The sequence below is a fragment of the Eupeodes corollae genome, chromosome 3 (assembly GCF_945859685.1).
Source record: "Eupeodes corollae chromosome 3, idEupCoro1.1, whole genome shotgun sequence".
NCBI classification, from domain to species: Eukaryota; Metazoa; Arthropoda; class Insecta; order Diptera; family Syrphidae; genus Eupeodes; species Eupeodes corollae.
Window position 1 is genome coordinate 8,428,020 of NC_079149.1, and position 20,082 is coordinate 8,448,101.

Consider the following 20,082-nt stretch of genomic DNA (forward strand, 5'->3'; position numbering starts at 1 on the left):
ACAGCAATAATTTTACATGGATCCTTATTTCTTGCTGCTGCTATAATCTTATACCAGTCCATAGGGCCAAAAATGTCTTGAATACTTCTTTTTTTTCGATAAGACTAAAGTCTTGATCACAAGGTAAGCAAGAGTGGCTGCCCACCACACTGGTCTGTGTACATAATTAAATTTGAGGTACTCACAAAATGTTTAATATAATGCAATAAGCAGCTGCTTGGGGACATCTTGACCCAACCTACTCATCCCAAATATACATGTAAGATTTTTTCTTTATCATGTCATGGATACCTAGACAATTTGTTTAAAGCTGCCGTTATAATAGGGTTACGCCATTTCTGTCCGATGAAAAATTGCGTGCAGAAACAATGTTTCGACAATTTTGTGTAGGTTAAAAAATTTAATTTTGGTCATGTTAGTGTAATAAACTCAAAATTAAAAAATAACAATGGTTACGCCACTATTGCTCTCAATGCTTCATTTTAAAAATATATTTAAATTTTTATAAAAATCCAACTGTCATAAAAAAATACTGATTTACATTTTGTTTTACCTCACATAAAAATATTGATATTAATATTTTGTAAAACTTTTGAAAAAATCGACAGACGGGCTCGGATGGGAAGTTGCCAGTGTGGGTCGCATCATAGCCTCTTTTTTTTAAACAAATTTTGTATAAAATCAAATTTTCTGTACTCTTCAAATTAATGAGCATCAGTTGAAAGAGATATTAGGTCCTTACAAGCACTTCACGAATGTTTAAAATCTTTTTAGAGGCCTATATTCTTACCTTATAGTGATGTTCTCAATCATACTGAAATACTTTATGTTGTTTATAAAATAGGTACCATTTTAATACTAACTCACTTATAACGTATCAGTTTCTTAAACCCGTTTTGTGCAAATTCAAATATTGTGAATTATGAAAATCTTTATTTATTCATCAAGCAGAGAAACTAATAACAATTTAAGTAAAAAATATAATGAAATAAATACTAACCACCGAAAGTACGACTTAATAACAATCTTTTTTTTAAGCAGTCCCTACTTAAGTTTAAAAGTAAATTCAGTCCGAAAAAGATTTTATTCGTAAGAATAAAATTTAAGGCTAACAACACTTGGAATATCATTGATAGATAAGATAAAAAGAAGGGGTCCCAAATGACTTCCTTGTGGAACCCATAAAGTGGCAACAACCATGTTCTAAATATATTTGTTGATTGGAACATGTTGAATTCTACCTGTAAGATAGGATTCGAAACATTTAAATAAGTTAGAATGAAAACTTATTTGTGAAGATAAGAAATTAATAATGAAAAATCAACCCTTTAAAAAAATCCGTGTGTATGACATAACATTAATACCTTTGTTCATTACATTAGTCGATGTTGACCTTGCACCGATAAACCCTTCAGAGAGGGGAGCTTAGTATAAACATTATTTTTAAAAATTATGGGTATTACTGATAATTTACAAATTTGGTAATAGTGGTTACAAAAAATGATTCAAAGAAGTTTAGCAAACTAGCCGCACTTCACGAATGTTTAATACCATTCCTGTTTCCCACTTCACCTATTCAACGACCCAAATGATCTCGTATGTAAGGTCATACTGATGGCATCATGTTGATCATTTAAATTCTCCAAAAATTTAATATTCAAACATTTTTGAAGAATGGTAAACTATACTCATAGACATTATCGAATAAATTGCAAAATATTGCGTCATCAGAGGTACACGACATTCCTATTTGTATTATAAAATTACAAATAATTTGCAATTTGCAAGTCATTCCCGAAAAATCGAATCTTTTATTATATTTTTCGTTTTCTGATCGTATAGGTAAGTAAGTTAGGTTAATAATAATATATCTTATCTAATTATAGACACACACCGAAATAAAATAAAAAACTTTCCATTTCTTGAATTTCGTTGGTTGATGTGCTGCATCTTTGCACATTTATATATCTACACTTTCAATTCAATGGTTTCTTCTCGTTGATTCTATAATTATAATTCCTCCACAATTTCAATTTGAAAAAGTGAAAGGGGCTTAAAAGGTGATGAAGGGAAGTGTTGGTGTATAAATGTTTTACATTAATAAATAATTAAAAATCTAAAAATTATCGCGCAATTTATGACTAACAAAAAAAAAGAAACAAAAGAGGTGTTGTATCTTTAGGTACAACAATTTCTAAGATCTGACCTATCTTTATGTCTGTGTCTGGTGCACCTGTTTGATATGCCAACTACTGTACTTTTATATTTACGTTAATTATTTTCGTGTTTCACAAAATTACAACAACAACAAAAGAGAAGACTTAAATCATTCAACAACACGTGACTTGAGAAAAAGTTGTTTTTTTCGCCTCTTATCCCAACCCGAAGGTACCTACGTAAAGGTGTAAGTAGTAGTTTGCAGCATTTTATTTATAGAGAGAGGGTGGTATTTGCACCAGTAACAGTTTTGGACACATAATTAAGCCACGGAAATTAAAGTTATACTTTTAAGTTTAAATTTTTAACTAAATTTGTTTAGTAATTTGATTCTTTGTTATTTACCATTCAAACGCACTTTATGAAGAAATTTGTTAAAAACTCAAATTTTTAAAAAAGAAAACGTCTTATTTTTTTGTATGGTTTGTGCCAATATTTCTATAAGGCAGTTGGGCTCTTATTTTTACCGCTGATGTCAAATTACAAGAAAGGATACGCTTTGCTAAAGACTAGTGACTTTTCTATAATCAAGGTGATTGATAATTTAAAAACTTTGCTATTCTTTGAGATAAGGCATAAAGGACTTTTGTCAGAACGGTTCACACAGACTCAATTAACTTATGTCAAAACAAATATGTCTCAGTGTCTTAAGACTAAATTAATGCTTTCAATTCAATTCAATTCAATTCAATTTCACTTCATTAGGTGCAAGTAATCATTATAAATTTTACAACAGCTTTTTGAATTTTGTAAGCATTGGCTTAGCCGTCAGCTCGATTGGTAACTTTAAAGTATTCAAGTATACAATTGAACAAGTACATTATGTATAATGGTATACAATTTAAAAAAAAAGATTGTATAAATAATTTAATTATATGACTTATGTATATTCCGTTATTATAAGCATTATGTAGTGGTAGCTAGCTCTGACAAATTTGACTGATCCATTTAAAATTTCAATTGTTTCCTGTACTGATAGGGATGGTTTACAAAAGCATACTCTTCTTTGCTGGTTAAAAATTGGACACGCACTGATAAAATGAAACCCATCTCCTTTAGCTTTCAAGTTACGTTAATTCCAAAATTGGTCAAACTTTCCGTTGTATGGGTAAATAATTGCAGCTGTTCTAAACCCGAGTTTACCTTACGCCATAGAAACAAAATTAGTTTTTTTTCGGAAGCACAAGCAAATTAATACATTTTTAAAGGATACGGATGTCTTAATTTCGAATTTCACCTCTAAATCATTGGCTTTTTAAAGTGCGCCCTTTTAAAAGTGTTAATAAAAATACAATTCTGGGTTTCCAAGGCTAATTTAAAATTCATAATATCCATTAACAATAAATTGTACGTTGATTTGAAAAATTAAAAATCTTTCTGTTCTACATACAATTTATATAATTTTTGTATTTTACTGAGTTACTGGAAACTCTCATTAGGTATGAGTCTTTATTTGAATCAATAAGTAGTTTTGAAAAATACGTATTGGACTAAATTTTTCAGTGCTTATTTCGTATCTAAACTATTTTTTACTATTTGCTGATGTTTAAAAAATGTTATGTTATTAGGTGGCCCAACAGTCTATTGAGAACTAGGACCTGGTGAATTACAACTCTCAACCATTCCTGTGTGCGAGTAAAGCTGTCGAGGGGACCTACAGTTTTAAGCCGAATCCGAACGGCTAGTTTGAGAAAGCACTTTTCATGACAAGAATTACTTTTGGAGGATTTGTCAAATACTCGCAAGAGGTAGTATCCGTGAAAAAAAAAACTTTAAATGGAACAGGCAGGGATAGAGACCTTTTGCGTGGTGGCCCTACACACTTTTTTTTTAAATTAATTTTTATTATTTTAATCTTAAACCTGTCTTAAAGCTAGACAAAAATTCATAAAACTAGACTAAATAACCATAATTTACAACTAACTTAAAGGTCCCATGCGGACACTCTTAGTTAAACAATAATACTTAATTATTTTGCCTTTCGGCCATAAGATCTATTTTACTTCAATTTAAATTTTATTTATATTTGTATTTATTAGCAAATTTGAAAAAAAGTGATATCGATAACGTTTTTTATTTTTACTTAAAAACTACTTAAAATAAGGTCCTTAATCTAAATTTAAAGCTAACTTAAACTACCTATTCTATCTATAAACTTCCTAACAACCACAGCTTCAAATATATCTAACATGTTTTGTTTTTCATATTTTCTTGTCTTTTTTTTATATTTTTTTAATGTTTTTTTTTTATATTCCATGTTTTTTTTTTGTTTTTTTATTTTTTTTGTGTCACCATTCCTGTTCTACTTAAAACTAAATCCTAAAACTATAAAACAAGTATGTAAGCCGGTCAAGGCTTAAAACCCCACCCCGACTACCCACTATCAAGTGCCGATTGAAGCCAACAAATCTGGTTCTCCTGTTTCACCCTATCACTTCGGTTCCGTTCGGACACAGCCCTACTGAACCGAAGGAGCTCTGCTCCGCCTTGTGCCATGACGTCCCGATTGTACAGGAGTCGCCTATAAACGGTTCGTCGTCTGACGTCCCGTATCAAACCGCATCTGTCTTAAAAGAGGAATGCCTCTGGTGGAATGAAGCCGCTCAAGCGTGCACTTTCAAAATACTCGTCGTTCGGGTAGAACGCCCCGAAAATTAAATTATTGGTCGAAGACATGGCTCTTGCAATGTGACCTCGAACGAGTTTTATCACGAAATTGTCAATTCTGTTGATTCGAGCACCGTTGTACAGGACCCCGTTGGAATAGTAATGAACAAGAAAAGATTGGTCGTAAACACTGCCGCTCGAAAACCCGAAACTTCTCCATCTGGGAAGGGAAAATGTTGAACCACACAGGACAACCATAAATGATCATCTGCCGTATGAGGGCCATTTAGGAAATTACCTTCACTCTGGGGTCAAGCGGGATGCTGTAAAACAGCCGTTTCGTCGGAACGAAGGCTCCTCTGGCCCTGGGCAAAGCAGTATTTATATGTCTGTCGAAATATGAATACTGGTCTAACCAGATACCGAGGCCCCACACACTTACCACCACGCCACGGGTACTTCGAAGTTTAAAAAAATAACCGTTTTTAAAATTATTTAATAGAATTGTTTAGACAACAAATTCGAATACAAACTTACTTTCAAATCTGTTTTCCCTATTCTGTTGAAAACCGTTTCAGCATAAATGGTTTAGCATTTCTTTCAGATTTTTGTAAGACAGGTGAAACGGAAACCTATCAAATTATGAAGATTTTTCGAATGTTTAATGAAATATTATTGTGAACAAAGGAATTATGGATTTTTAAGACCACCACGGAATTTATTGAAAAATATAGCTGAAGTCCTCAAAAAGCTTTACATATGCGTATATTGAACTTAAAAGTAATATCTCAAAAAGCTGACATTTCCCATAGGAATAGTGTTCTTTTATTGCCAGATGTTTTTTTTTTGCACAGCTATAGAACTTTAAGTTGGCATATATATTTGAACAGGTGGCCATTTTTCAGCTGTCAAATTGACGTCTGAAATACAACGAAGTTCACTTTTTATATAATGAATACGGCAATAAACGAAACTGTCGTATTTGGAGTGATGATAGTGTTGTATATTAAGGCACCGTTCCATCAACATAAACAGTTTGGTGGACCTTATGGGTTGCTTACATAATTGAAGTTCAAAAACGATTTTATATTATCTAAAACAAATTGTCTTTGTTTCATCCAATTTAAAAATCTATACTGCTAAAAAACCTTATTATTGGAATATAATATTTTTCTGCAACTTTTATAAGTGATCTATGGTTCGCTATCTGGCGTTCTAACTTCCAATTAATTGGCATGTCTTCTTCGCTAAAAAGCATCATTTTGATGCTGAGAGAATCTGGATTTAGAAGCATATATTTTTTCTTTATTAAAAAATGAGCCCAGCTTCAGAAGATGATAAAGATAGCCTAAAATCATAAATCGGTCCTTAACTGTCTTCTGCATTTATTTTAGATCGAATTTAGCGAGTTTTTTGATCGTCTGACATAATTTTTTCTTAATACACAATTTTTGACGTTTTTTGAAAAACCTATGCTCTAGTGAAAAAGCCAGTTGCATTCCTCCCCTTAAACAATTTAACCGTAACACCAGCACTTCTAGGAATATCCATCAGTTCAACATTTAGCCAAACTTGTGAAATAGAGATATTTGTTCCTTAGCCGTACTTCACGAATGTGTTCTGTTTTTCATTGTGATTACAATGTTCAACAATTTAAAACTTCCCGTAGGAAGTTATTGTAATGGGTCCGATTTGCCAAATTGAAAATTTTGACATTTCTCGACGTTTCAAGGTCCCTAGAGTCGAAATAAAAGATTTTTAGAAAGATGTCTGTGCGTGCATGTGTTCGTACGTTTGTACGTCCGTACGTCCGTACGTTCGCGACGTTTTTTTCGTCGTCCATAGCTCAAGAACCAGAAGAGATATCGACTTCAAATAAATTTTGTTATACAGATAATAAGGCAGAAAGATGCAGAAAGAAAATTGCGTGGGTGGTTTTTTTACCATAGCAGTTTGAAAAAAAGGTGAAAATTTTGGTTAACCCTAAATATCTTACGAACCAAAAACGCTAGAGACTTGAATTAAATTTTATAAAATATATTGTAACGTGATACCAAACAGGTATATTTTTTGAAAAAAATCAATATAACGGTTTTTTTTATAAATCAATAAAACTGAAAAAAAAATTTGTTACCTCCAAAATTTTACGACTGAAATATGATTTCATCTCTAAAACAATTTTGTGCAACGAAGAATAATGTTTTTGACATCTGATAAAATTTTGAGAAAAATCGAATTGACAGTTTTTTTACAAAAAATAAAAACCTAAAAAAAAAATGTATAAAAGTTGGTAAAAATTTATTTTGTACTCAAATATCTTTTCAAAACTTTGAGATATTGGCTTTTATTTACTTTTATCTTTCAAAACATCTTGTTGTCAACATTCAGTTAAAGTTTGAAAAAAATCGATTTGACAGTTTTTTTTACAAAAAATTAAAAACCGAAAAAAAATTAACAAAAGTTCGTAAAAAATGATTTTCGACGCAAATATCTTTTAAAAACTTTGAGATAATAGGTTCTTACCAATTTTATCTTATAAGAAATATTGTTTTCAACATTTGGTAAAATTTTTAAAAAAATCGAATTGACAGTTTTTTTTACAAAAAATAAAACTCTAAAAAAAAAAAACAATACTAAAACTTGGTAAAAATTTACTTTCGGCTCAAATAGCTTTTCAAAAATTAAAAATATTGGCTTCAAACTTATTTTATTTCAGAGAAAATATTGTCTTCAATATTCAGTATTTTTTATATAAAAATCCAACGGTCCGTTTTTTCATAAAAAATAAAATCTACAAAAAATAGTGCGCAAATTTGGTAAAAATACATATAGACAAACTTTTAAGCAAGACAAATCGGAAGACGGGATGGGAAGTTATCAGTGTGGGTCGCATCCCAGCCTCTTTTTTTAAATTGATTCTCAATTGAATATAGTTTAACATAATATTTACCCTTAATATAATATAGCTTTTTCATGCCTGACCGGACGTATTGAAAAAAAAGCAGTTACACTTTAAAGTAACAAGTGTTTCTATTATTTTGGTCTTAACTGTACATAAACATACATTAGTCAACCATCATCAGCAAAAGATATAAAATATATATATCTTTAGATATGTATATGTATTTATAGGTACTGGTTATTTTATTATGTATCAGCAACATTTATATACTATACAAGTCGCATATATATGCTTTGTTGGTTATATAACCCAGAAACGTATCGAAAGATAAAAACTTTTATATTTTTCAAAGGCAAAAACCAATAATTTTGTAAGTGAGTTGGTGTTGGTGAGAACTTGGAGGCTCGTCTCACTGTTAGTATACGACAAACCCACTTACGGTTATACTAGTATAGTTGTTGTAGTTTAACCACTTGGCTTGCTTGCTTGCTAGCTTGACTGGCTTGAGTGGTTGGCTGACTGGCTGACTGGGGCGATATGCAGCAGGCAGCAGCTGCGGCGACGGCAGCGGCGGTGACGGCATAGCGTGGCATTCGATTTGATATAAAAAATAAAATTAAAAAAAAGAAAGGGCAATTTTGCTTGCTTTGATATAATATACTCCGAGGTAGGTTTTGTATGACGAGGTAGGTTTTGTATGACGTTGGGGACAAGGGGTAACTTGTTGAATTGGAGTCTTTTGTCTTCCATGAGTCTCTTTTGAGTCTCTGCAAAAAAGGTCTTGGAAATGATGTCAATGACCTTGGTAAACAGAAATATGCACATAGCTTCAACAATTCAAAGTCAATTTCAAACTTCTTTAGGTGTGAAACTATAAATTCACCAAATTAATTTCAAATTCACCATACAACAAATTGACATTTGGCTGATGTAACATACGATCGACTTTGAGTAATCAAATCATTTATGGTAAACATTTTTGTGCAAAAGGCAATTAAGTCAAAACATTATAGTCTCACAAGGCAGGAATTGAACTTTACCCCATCTCATCATCATCGTGCTTTTTCCAAAAAATAAAAAAAGATAAACTTTAGGAATTCCCAGAGATATATGAATATAAGGACGGGATATCGTTGATTTGACAGTAGGTGTAGGTTTATAAAAATAACATTAATGCTTCATGTTATAGGTGCCTAATCAAAGGTAAACGAGTTGTGTTGATGATAAAACACAGACGACGACGCACGGCATTTGTTATGACTAATTTATGTATGTGGTGATAATGAGAGTGTAATGTATCGCATTATTTTGTCATTTTTATATTTATTTTATTTGTTGGTTCGATTTTATCACAATGATTACAATTTGTTTGTCTTTTTATTTTCTGTGTGGAAATAAATGAAAAAAAAGAAGATTGGTAAGTTGTGTTTTATATGCGAGCGAGGTTGAATTATGCACGTAGTTTAGATAGGTACCTACAATCTCCGGGAAGTTGTGGTTTTGGGAATATTCCACAACTTTCTTGAAAGTTGCTATCGATGGTAGGTTTAAGAGAATCTCGAAGAAGAAGAGGATATGTGAGTAAGTTGCGTGGAAAGTTTTGCAATTTGTGAATAACATAATATGCAAATTTTTAGTTATTGAATTAAATTAAAAATATTGATATAGGAGTAAGACTGACATAAGGAAGTTCCAGAAATCAGGTGAACTACATTAAATCGAAATGAATTTTTTTTGACAGCTTACAATGGGATTAACTGTCGAAATAATAAATCCAATGGTCAAAAATCTTAAATAATTTAGTAAAAGATTACAGCTGTTTTAATAAGTTTCCCATTTAAGAAGATTGTTTTACTTATTTTAAACGATTTTATTATCTTACTGTCTCCACTCTTATGTCAAAAAAGAGATATTTTAAACACATTTAAATTATTATATTAAACCCATTGACAATTATGTTAGGATAATAAAATTTGCATTTTGTTCTTTAAAACAGGAACATTTTGTAAAAACAGTTTGGTAGTAACGAATTGCAGTGTGGTTGCTACGAACTGTCAAACTCTATTCGCGTTCCACATACCATCCACATTGCAAGGAATAATGGCTGAATCACAAACACGCTTCAGCTTCGGCTTTGTCTGCGTTATGGCTGAATCACATACACGCTTCAGCTTCGGCTTCGCCTGACGTTTACGAGTTCAGCCATAGGAATTCAATGCATGCTATCACAATGAAGCTTCGACCTCACGTTTCGTTTGACAATCGTAAGGAAAAGAACGTAATGTAACGTAATGTGACTCTAAACGGAAGCTCTAGTTCAATTATCTGAACATTTGCTTTGCCTGACAGCTCATCAGCAGTAAAAAAATGTCAACAAACAAAATATTTGCTCTTTGGAGGGATGAAATAATAGAAGTGTCATTCAAAGCAACCTCGAAGCAGGCCTAACGTAACGGAAACGAAACCGAAGCTGAAGCGTGTATGTGTTTCAGCCATTACGGTGGACCTGCTTCGAGGTTGCTTTGAATGACATTTCTATTATTGCATCCCTCCAAAAAGCCAATATTTTGTTTGTTGACATTTTTTTATAGCTTTTGAGCTGTCAGACAAAGCAAATGTTCAGATAATTGAACTATAGCAACCGTTCGGAGTCACATTACGTTACATTACGTTCTTTTCCTTACGATTGTCAAACGAAACGTAAGGTCGAAGTTCCATTGTGATAGCATGCATTGCATTCCTATGGCTGAACTCGTAAACGTCAGGTGTAGCCGAAGCTGAAGCGTGTTTGTGCTTCAGCCATAAATTGTTCGCACGCAACATATCCGTTCTCCAGATTTGTTTGTTTATATGGATTCGGATTGTCAATGTTTAGACGTGTTCAGATGCATAATTTTTAATAATAAAGGAATTAGTATTTAAATTTTATAATTGTTAAGAAATTTCTGAATGTTGAGAAAATTGGTAACTAAAATTTATAATTTTTTTTTTGAATCTTAAAAAAAATCAGAAATTAATATAAATTCAATGTTTTGATATTCCGTATGGCGCTATGATCTTTTATTTCCAAGAACTTGTCATTGACAAAAATCTGTTTTCGAGTTTTTAATCGAATTTTTTTTAAATACTTTTTTCTTGGTGTTTAGATTCCTATGTGAAAACATATGCGATTATCTGCTAACTTTTTTACTGTGAAATAATATTTTAAATGCAACTAAATTATATTACTCGTGTATCGTATTACTTTCCATAAATTCTGAAGAAAATAAATCTTCTGATTTCACGTTTAATTAATTTGCCTCAGAAAATGCTTACACACAAAATAAGAGGGTATTGTTTATGTATTGTTTCTATGAATCATTTAATGGATTTATCAATCAATCATATTTGCATCGTCAGCAGAGAAATGCTTTTTTTATCGTTATGACAAAATTTAGAAAAAATGAAACAAACTCAAAGGTTTTAATATGGAGGTACATAAGATGGATGAATTTAAAACTGTGTTGTATGTTTAGCCCACTTATTTTTCTACTTCTTCTAGGTAGGAAGGTAGAAATGGCGATCTCAAGGCAATCTAGCCTGAGATCCTATTAGCGCTGTAGTGCGCCGTTTTGATACCAAAAATTCGTTTGACCTGTGATAGAAAGGTTTAGAAAGATTTATAGAGAAGCTTTATAGCGATTATGTTAGAGCCATTTTGTCGCATTGAGAAAAAAGATTAGGTCTCTGATCTTTGTCTCAGATAGCTCATCAAGTTCGTGAAAGAATGCTTTTCCAAAGCATTTCATTCTAGGGTTTGCCAAGCAGGACATTCACTTTCTCTTTGGTCACTACAGCTACGGCAAAAGGTGTTGTAAGAGTTACCCAACTTCTCTGCATGAACTCCTATAGGCCAATGTCCGGTACAAACCGCAACAATCCTGGCTATGTCTTGCCTTGGCCTGCATAGAAGATCGTTTGTACGGGTTTTATTTTAGGTGGGCTATATCTTCCTAGATATAATGCAGTTGGGTAAATTGCTCCACCTTCGGTTTGATTCAGTTTGGTAGATAGAAAAGATTTTACCCTTTATAACACCAAGAGGAATGATAACCATTTCCGCAAGTGAGCTATGAAGGTCCGATCCTTGCCTGGCAAGCTCGTCAGCCCGTTCATTTCCCACGATACCACTATGGCCCAGAACCCATATCAGGGTGACACCGAGGTTAATATTCAGGCTCGCAAGCTCATCGCGACATTGCTGGACCAATTTCGATGAGGATGTGGCCGAGTTAATGGCTTTGACAGCTGCCTGACTGTCTGTAAAGATAGCCACATTTCGGTTTTGGTTTGGGTTTTGTTTAAGTATCTTACATGCTTCCCTTATTGCCAGCAGTTCTGCCTGAAAAACGCTAGCAAAGGCAGGAAGCCTAAAGGATTTGGCTACATTTAAGGACTCAGAAAAGATCCCAGAACTAACTCCGCACTCCATCTTTGAGCCGTCAGTAAAGATGGTTGTGTCGAAACCTATCGACACGATGTCATCCTCCCAATCTTCTCTGGGTGGGAAAATAACTTTAAAACCCTTACTAAGGCTCAAAGTAGAAGAGCAGTAGTCAGTGTCGACCGAGATAATATCTGAGGGAATCAATTTCGTTGGGTGGCTGTGACCATAAAGTTTTGACAACCAGCTGTTTGATTCCTTCAGCCTAATAGCGCTGCAGAAAAGGTCGATTGGTAGAAGATCCAAAATAACGTTAAAGTTATCCATTGGGCAAGTACGCCCCTGTGGTGCCCATGCAAGCTGTTCTCTGAACCTTCTTTAGCTTATCAATATTATAGGTTAGTTTATATCCAAATCAAAACGAAGTGGAATTTACTCGGGAACAGCTGGAAGAATAATCGTGAAGAAAATATCTTACGGAATTCTTACCATCTTTGAAAATCTAAATTTAAATGTTAGAATGATTGTCGAAATGTTATCAAAGTCAAAGCGGTTGAAAATTTGTTCGTATTTAATTTCGAAGGTAATTTTATCTGTTCTTCTAAATTTTTTTGTTAGTCAATTTGACGTCAAAATGAAAGAACCGTTTTTACTACCAAATGCTATCAACAGATCATTTTTGAGGTTCGAATATTTTGGAGCCCGCCTGGAACTTTTCATTTCAACACAGTATTAAGTTTCTTATTTTTCCATTGGATGTTATTGAAATCGGTCAATTTTCGAAAAATTAATTTTTGACATGCGTCTGTACGTCTAAATAGAAGGCGATTTTTGAAAAACCACAGAGATATTGACTTCAAATTTTGATTTACAGATAATAACCTCAAGGCATACAGAAAGGACTTTTAGAAATTTACAGTGGACGTTTTTAACTTATATTGTTATTGTAATCGATCCGATCCGATTTGTCGAATTGAAATTTTGGCGACGTTTTAAAGTCCCTAGAATTTATATCAAAGATTTTTTAAGGAGATATCTGTGTGAACAGATGTGTGCCTGTACTTTCGATATACAAAATTCATTTTTTTGTACAGATAATGACATCGAGTGGTTGTTTTTTTACTTTAGGAATTTAAAAAAGTGAGCATTTTAATTGACCCCAAATATTTTACAAAAAAATAATTCTAGCAACTTTAGCTATATTTTATATTACATATTGTCACGTGATACCAAATAAGTAAATTTTTGAAAAAAGAATAAATCAATAAATTTATAAATCAAAAAAAAAAAACAACAAATAAAGAAAAAAAAATGTGTCACCTCGAATATTTAACAAACCAAAAACAATATTTCTTAGGAAATAATTTCATGCAACGAAGACTAAAGTTTTTGACATCCAGTCAGATTTTTAAAATGGAATCGAGTAACTACTTTTTTATAAAAATAAAAAATTAAACCATCAATACTAAAAGCTAGCAAAAATGTATTTTCGACTTGAATATCTTTTCAAAAATAAGATTTAAAAATTATTTTATAAAAAATATTATTTTAACATTGTAATCAATTCCGTAAAATGGAATCAATCTGATGTTTCGAATATTTCGAGAATTGAATTGAAAATTAGTTCATTCTAAGCAACAAATTGTTATTAACTCAGGATAATGTTCTTAGAAAAATTTAATGCGTAATTTTTAACTTCCCATAGGAGTTATTGTAATGGGTCCGATTTGTCAAATTGAAAATTTTGACTTTTTTTGAAATGTTCGTTCGTACGTCCGTACGTTCGCGACGTTTTTTTCGTTGTCCAAAGCTCAAGAACCAGAAGAGAAATCGACTTCAAATAAATTTTGTTATACATTAAAAAGGCAGAAAGATGCAGAAAGGGCTCTCAAGAAAATTCCGTGGGCAGTTTTTTTTTAAAAAAAAGGTGAACATTTTGTTTAACATTAAATATCTTATGAACCAAAAAGATATTTAATGTTAACTAGCTAGCGACTTAAATTAAATTTTATATAATATATTGTAACGTGATACTAAACAAATATATTTTTTGAAAAAAATCCAATAAACGATTTTTTTATAAATTAAAAAAAATGAAAAAAAAATTGTCACCTCGAATATTTTGGGAATACAAAATGATTTTATCTCCAAAACAATTTTTTACAACAAAAATAACGTTTGGTAAAATTTTGAGAAAAATCGAATTTACAGTTTTTTTTACAAAAGATAGAGACTTAAAAGAAAATTTATCAATAGTTGGTAAAAATTGTATTTCGACTCAAATATCTTTTCAAAAATTTGAGATTATGGCTTCCAATTCTTATTAAAAGTATTGTTTTTAACATTCTTAAAAATTTTGAGAAAAATTAAATTGACTGTTTTGTTAATAAAAAATAAATACTTAAAAAAAAAAAAACATTACTTAAAGTTGGTAAAAATTGATTTTCGACTCAAATATCTTTTCAAAGCTTTGAGATATTGGATTTAAGCTACTTTTATCTATTAAAAAATATTGTTTTCAATATTAAGTCAAATTTTGAGAAAAAACGAATTAACAGTTTTTTTTACAAAAAATAAAAGCTTAAAAGAAAATTTAACAAAAGTTCGTAAAATTGATTTTTGACTCTAATATCTTTTCAAAAACTTAAGATAATGGCTTCCAACTAATTTTAACTTATAAGAAATGTTGTTTTCAACAAATGGAAAATTTTTGAAAAAAAATCGAAGTTCTTAAAAAAAAATAAAAACCGAAACAAAAAATTTAATAAAAATTGGTAAAAATTGATTTTCGGCTCAAATATCATTTCAGAACTTCGAGATATTGGCTTCAACTACTTTTATCTTTTAAAAATTATTGTTGTCAACACTCAGTAAAATTTCGAGGAAAATCGAATTGACAGTTTGTTTAAAAAAAATAAAAACCTAAAAAAAATGTATAAAAGTTGTTAAAAACTGATTTCCGACTCAAATGTCTTTTAAAAACTCTGAGATATTGCCTTTAAACTTCTTTTATCTTTTAAAAAATATTGTTGTAAACATTCAGTGAAATTTTAAGAAAAATATAATTGACGGTTTTTTTATAAAAAATAAAAACTTAAAAGAAAATTTAGCAAAAGTTGTTAATAACTGATTTTCTAATCAAATATCTTTTTGAAACTTTGAGATAATAGCTTCCAACTAATTTTAGCATACAAGAAATATTGTTTTCAACATTCAGAAAATTTTGAGGAAAATCAAATTGACAGTTTTTTTTTTGCAAAAAATAAAAACCTAAACAAAAAAAATTAATAAAAGTTGATAAAAAATTGATTTTCGACTCAAATATCTCTTCAGAACTTTGAGATATTGGCTTCAACTACTTTTATGTTTTAAAAATTATTGTTGTCAACACTCAGTAAAATTTTGAGGAAAATCGAATTGGCAGTTTTTCCAATTTCATTAAAAGCGGTCCAATGTCTCAAACTAAAAAGGTTCACCACATTTCCTAAATTGTGGGGAAAAAGTGAAAGCCTTTTGAAATGGAAAGTGAGAAAATGAGAGAGTAGTACGCAAATTTTGTTAAACATGGATGTTCTGTTCTTGATATCTCTTAAATTAATTTCATTCATAAAATTTGTAAAATTTAAGAAATTCTACTTAAATTGGTAAAAATTTGTTTTCGACTAAAAATCTATTTCACAAAACTCGATTTTTAAACTTAACTATTTCTTTATATGAAAAATATTGTTGGTAATTTTAAAATTTTGTAAGAATAATTCAACTAACAACTTTTAAAACCCAACACAAAAACCTACAAACTTTTAAGCAAGACAAATCGACAGACGGGATGGGAAGTTATTCATTTTTTTACCAACTTTCAGTTTTTTTTAATTTTTTGTAAAAAAAAAACAACTCTTTTCTAAAAATTGTACCAGATGTCAAAATAGTTATTTTTTATAGCGTTCAATTATTCTGCATTTAAATTATTTTTTGTTCGTAAAATGTTTGAGGTGCCAAATATTTTTTTCCAGTTTTTTTGGTGTTATAAAAAACCCTTAGTTGAATAATTTTCTACAGTATACCAATTTAGTTATCAAAACGGCGCACTACAGCGCTAATTGGATCTCAGGCTAAGTTGCCTTGAGTTCGCCATTTCTATCATACTAATTTAGTACCACGTTACATATACTCGTATAAAATAAAATGTAATTGAAATTGAAAGCGTTATTGTTTCGTGAGATATATGGGGTCAACCAAAATCTTCCTTTTTTTAAGATTCCTGTCTGCATCTGTAAAAAAATGAATTTGAAGTCGAAATGTGTACTGGATCTTGAAAAATGGACGACAAAAATGGTATTCCGAACGTACGATAGTACACTCTAAACATCTTTCATTAAGACCTTGAAAGCTCAAGAAATGTCAGTGTTCAATTCGACAAATCAGACCGATAAAAATAACTCTCTAATAGAATTTAATACTACCTAAAAATTAGTAAAAACTAATTTCGACACGATTGTCTTTAGAAGAATTGAAGATATTGACATTTTACTTGTTTGATCATATACAAAATATATAAAATATTAACATTTATTAAATTTAAATAGAAAAATTTCATACACAAAATAAAGGCCATATTACAAAATTAATATAACGTCTCAAATATCTAAAGGTAAAACACCTGAACATTTAATTTTTACTTGAATAAAGCTTTTGAAGTTTTTTAAATGACACTATTTTGATAAAATTTCGGTATTTGTAACATTTTACTGTCGTGATGACTTTCATCAAGAGATTTTAGGATGCTTTAGTCCAATGAACTGACATCCAACCATCAGCAGTATTAACTGCTTAAAACTACACTTGACAATGACTCTTGCTCAAAATTCAACTGCAAAAAAGTTATCCCAAAACTTTCCATGATGTTAATGCATCTATTAAATTGTCATTCGCATAATCTCATATTTATGGGAAAATACCTAAAATCCATTGCGCAACTAATTTGAATCTTAAGATCATAAAAACTTCCCAACATAGACGCCACCATCATCGACACCGCCGCACTAAACTAAAGTGCGTCAAATGGAATATACAAAAAAATATACATATTTATTTTAAGCAAAATATAAAAACCATAATCACGTGTTGTTTTTTTGTCGAATATTTTATCAAAGCATCATCATAGTTTCCGACCATAAATTAAACCAAAAAAAAAAAACTAAGTTAATATCCAAGTTTAAAGATTGTAAGAAGAAACGAAAGAAAAGAAAAATACTAAAACAGCTGAATTTAATTATTTCCCTTTTGTGTTGTCCATTATTAAAAATGAATCACCTAAATTTAAAAAAAAAAACAAATAAAACAAAATCTGCTAATTATACACTCCATTGTATAAAAATAGATATTCCAACAAAAAGTCGATGGATATCTACACATATTCGAATGTAGGTTTATACATAATTTGGGTCAATAAGTACACATTAATAAAGGTAGAAAATTTTGCAAAAATAAAAATAAACACCTTTTCAAAATTATTAAAAAATAAACTAAAACTTCCCCCCTTGTCTACGAATTCTTCAATCTATCTATCCATCTATCTATCTGTGAATATCGCCGCCGCGCCAACGTCTTCTGCAAACAATCTCTCCTTTTCTCTCTCTTTTCGAACGTTTTTTTTTTTAACTTAAAAAAGACACCTTTTCTCTGTGCTCTGCAAATGCTTCTTCCCCCTTACCGCTCTTTAACCCTCTCAACCATCAAACTTGCTAAGATCGTCTTGAAGAATCCCCTTTATCTTAAAGATACCCAAAAGTTACCACAAACTAAACAAAATACTGAATGAATTCGTCTTACTTGTGTTTTTTTTTCTCTTATTTTCTACTTTTTTCTCTTTAATAGTATTGGTAACAAATTTTATCTCACTCATACATCGATAGACACACGAAATGTGTCCAAAAAGCTCTCAGCTGTGAGCTAACCTACTCGACTATATAAGGGACCCACGTTTGTATCTCGCGCTTTAGTTCAATTGTGGATATAAATTCAAAAAGGTTAATAAGGAACAAAATAAACCTTCCTCTGTATTTCAAAGAGAAAAAAAAAGAAAACTGTAAAATAAAATACGTGATAAATATTAAAGAATTTTAAAATATCGGAAAGCATCATTTGTATGAGAAATTTTATGCAATTTCTTTTGACATTTGCTTTGACAGTTCAACCAAAAGAAAAAAAGATCAATTTAAAATCGATTTATCTATCGATCCGGTTTTTCGAGTTTTACCAAAAATTTCGAATATAAAAAGAAAAAAAATATAAACTAGCTCGCAATTTATGTAACATTCGCGAGTTTTTCTTTATTTTCAAATTTAATTTATTTGAATTTCGTGTGTGCAAAAATTAAACAAAATAGTGTTGAAAAAAAATAAAATTCAAATCGTTTTTTTTTTTTTTGAATTTCTTGAGGCCGTGATCCAAAATTAGAATATGCCTGAACGGATTATTTTTGGCGGGCATAATAAACAACATCAACAGCAGCAGCGATACATTAGCGGTGTTCTTGAAATTATCACTTTTAAACAGGAGCATCAAAAGTAACAACAACCTCGACTCGACTAGTTTTGAGAATTGCAACACAAAAACTCAACACAAACTGTCATTTTCATTACCTTGATGTTTTATTAAGAGAGCAGTACAAATAAAATAGTGCAACATACATTTTTGTAATTCAAACAAAAAAAAACTCTAAAGAGAGCTGAAAATTGAAGTTATTTTGAAATAAAGAAAAAGAAAAACCTAACGGTGAAAGAGTATTAATATTTAGTTAAGACATAAACCATCACAAGAGTGGTGAATTTTTGAAATTGCAAAAAACAACAAGAAAACGAAAATAAATTTTTAATTAAAATTTTCGAAAAAGAAGCACGACGATTGACATAGTGAAGAAAATTTATATATTTAAATAAAAAGTAATTAATTTAAAATGAGTGGAAGAGATAATCGCCCAAGTGGGCAAATCACAAGTGCAATGGGCAAAATCAAGGATAAACTGAAAAGATCGGTTGGTGACACGGTAAGTGAAGAAATATAAATGTTTTAAATAAAAACAAAACAAAAATCAAGGACAGCAATGTTTTTGTTTTATTTTTAGAAAATTTGAAAATGTTGAGATTTATTTTGTTTAGTGAAAAAAGTGCATAACAGCAAACAAAAATTTTTATAGAGTGCGAAATTAGAATTAATTTCTAACATTTTGGTTTTTAAGGGTTGATGAAAAAACAAAACCAAAATATGATTGAGAAGATTTTGAATATTCAAAGGTATTTGCATTTATATGAAAATTTTAATTAATTCAGACTTTGTTTATTTTTGAAATCAGAGTTTACGTCACGATTGTGCTAAAGAAATTCCATAAAATTGACTGAGATTTGAAATTGTTCTTCTTTCTGTCTTGAACTAAAAGTCAAATTCAACAGAGTCGAATTTTTTAATTGAATAAGAGATTTGTTAGTGAGTTTTTAAAAAAAGTTTGGGCAAACACAGATTAAAATATTTGTGTTCAGTACAAAATCCATTGTTTATTTTTGTAGATATTTCAAAAATTTGCATATGGTTTTTTTCATGATTTTCTTTTTCGAAACAAAAACTTTCCAATTTTGAAATAAATTTTCTCGTTGTTGTTTTTTCTTCAATGAATTTTGAATACAAGTAAAATTTGTTTGATGAAGAAATAAATATGGAGTACTCGTAGCTTTTTCTATAAGACGTAATATGGTAATCTTTAACGGTCTTTTAAAAAACATTTGAAAATTTTATTTAATTTTATAAAAGTTGTCAAAAAATTTGTAAGTTGACACAAATTCGTATTGATTTCGATCATTGATTCAAAATTCCGAATTTTCAAGTTATATTCAAAACTTGGAACAATAACGTGTTTTTTTCTTTTTTAATTTTGACTTGC

At 30.4% G+C, this 20,082-nt stretch overlaps 2 protein-coding genes across 2 annotated transcripts in view; one reads left to right on the plus strand and one right to left on the minus strand.

Moving 5' to 3' along the window:
- LOC129948805 (RING-box protein 2) overlaps positions 1–20,082 on the minus strand; it is a 109,194-nt gene that overhangs the window by 49,294 nt on the left and 39,818 nt on the right. The window lies entirely within an intron of this gene.
- LOC129948804 (facilitated trehalose transporter Tret1) overlaps positions 18,158–20,082 on the plus strand; it is a 28,415-nt gene continuing 26,490 nt past the window's right edge. The window contains exon 1 of the mRNA XM_056059849.1: positions 18,158–19,194. Within this exon, the coding sequence (XP_055915824.1) occupies positions 19,105–19,194 (90 nt within the window). The 5' untranslated portion in view covers positions 18,158–19,104. The remainder of the gene's footprint in view (positions 19,195–20,082) is intronic.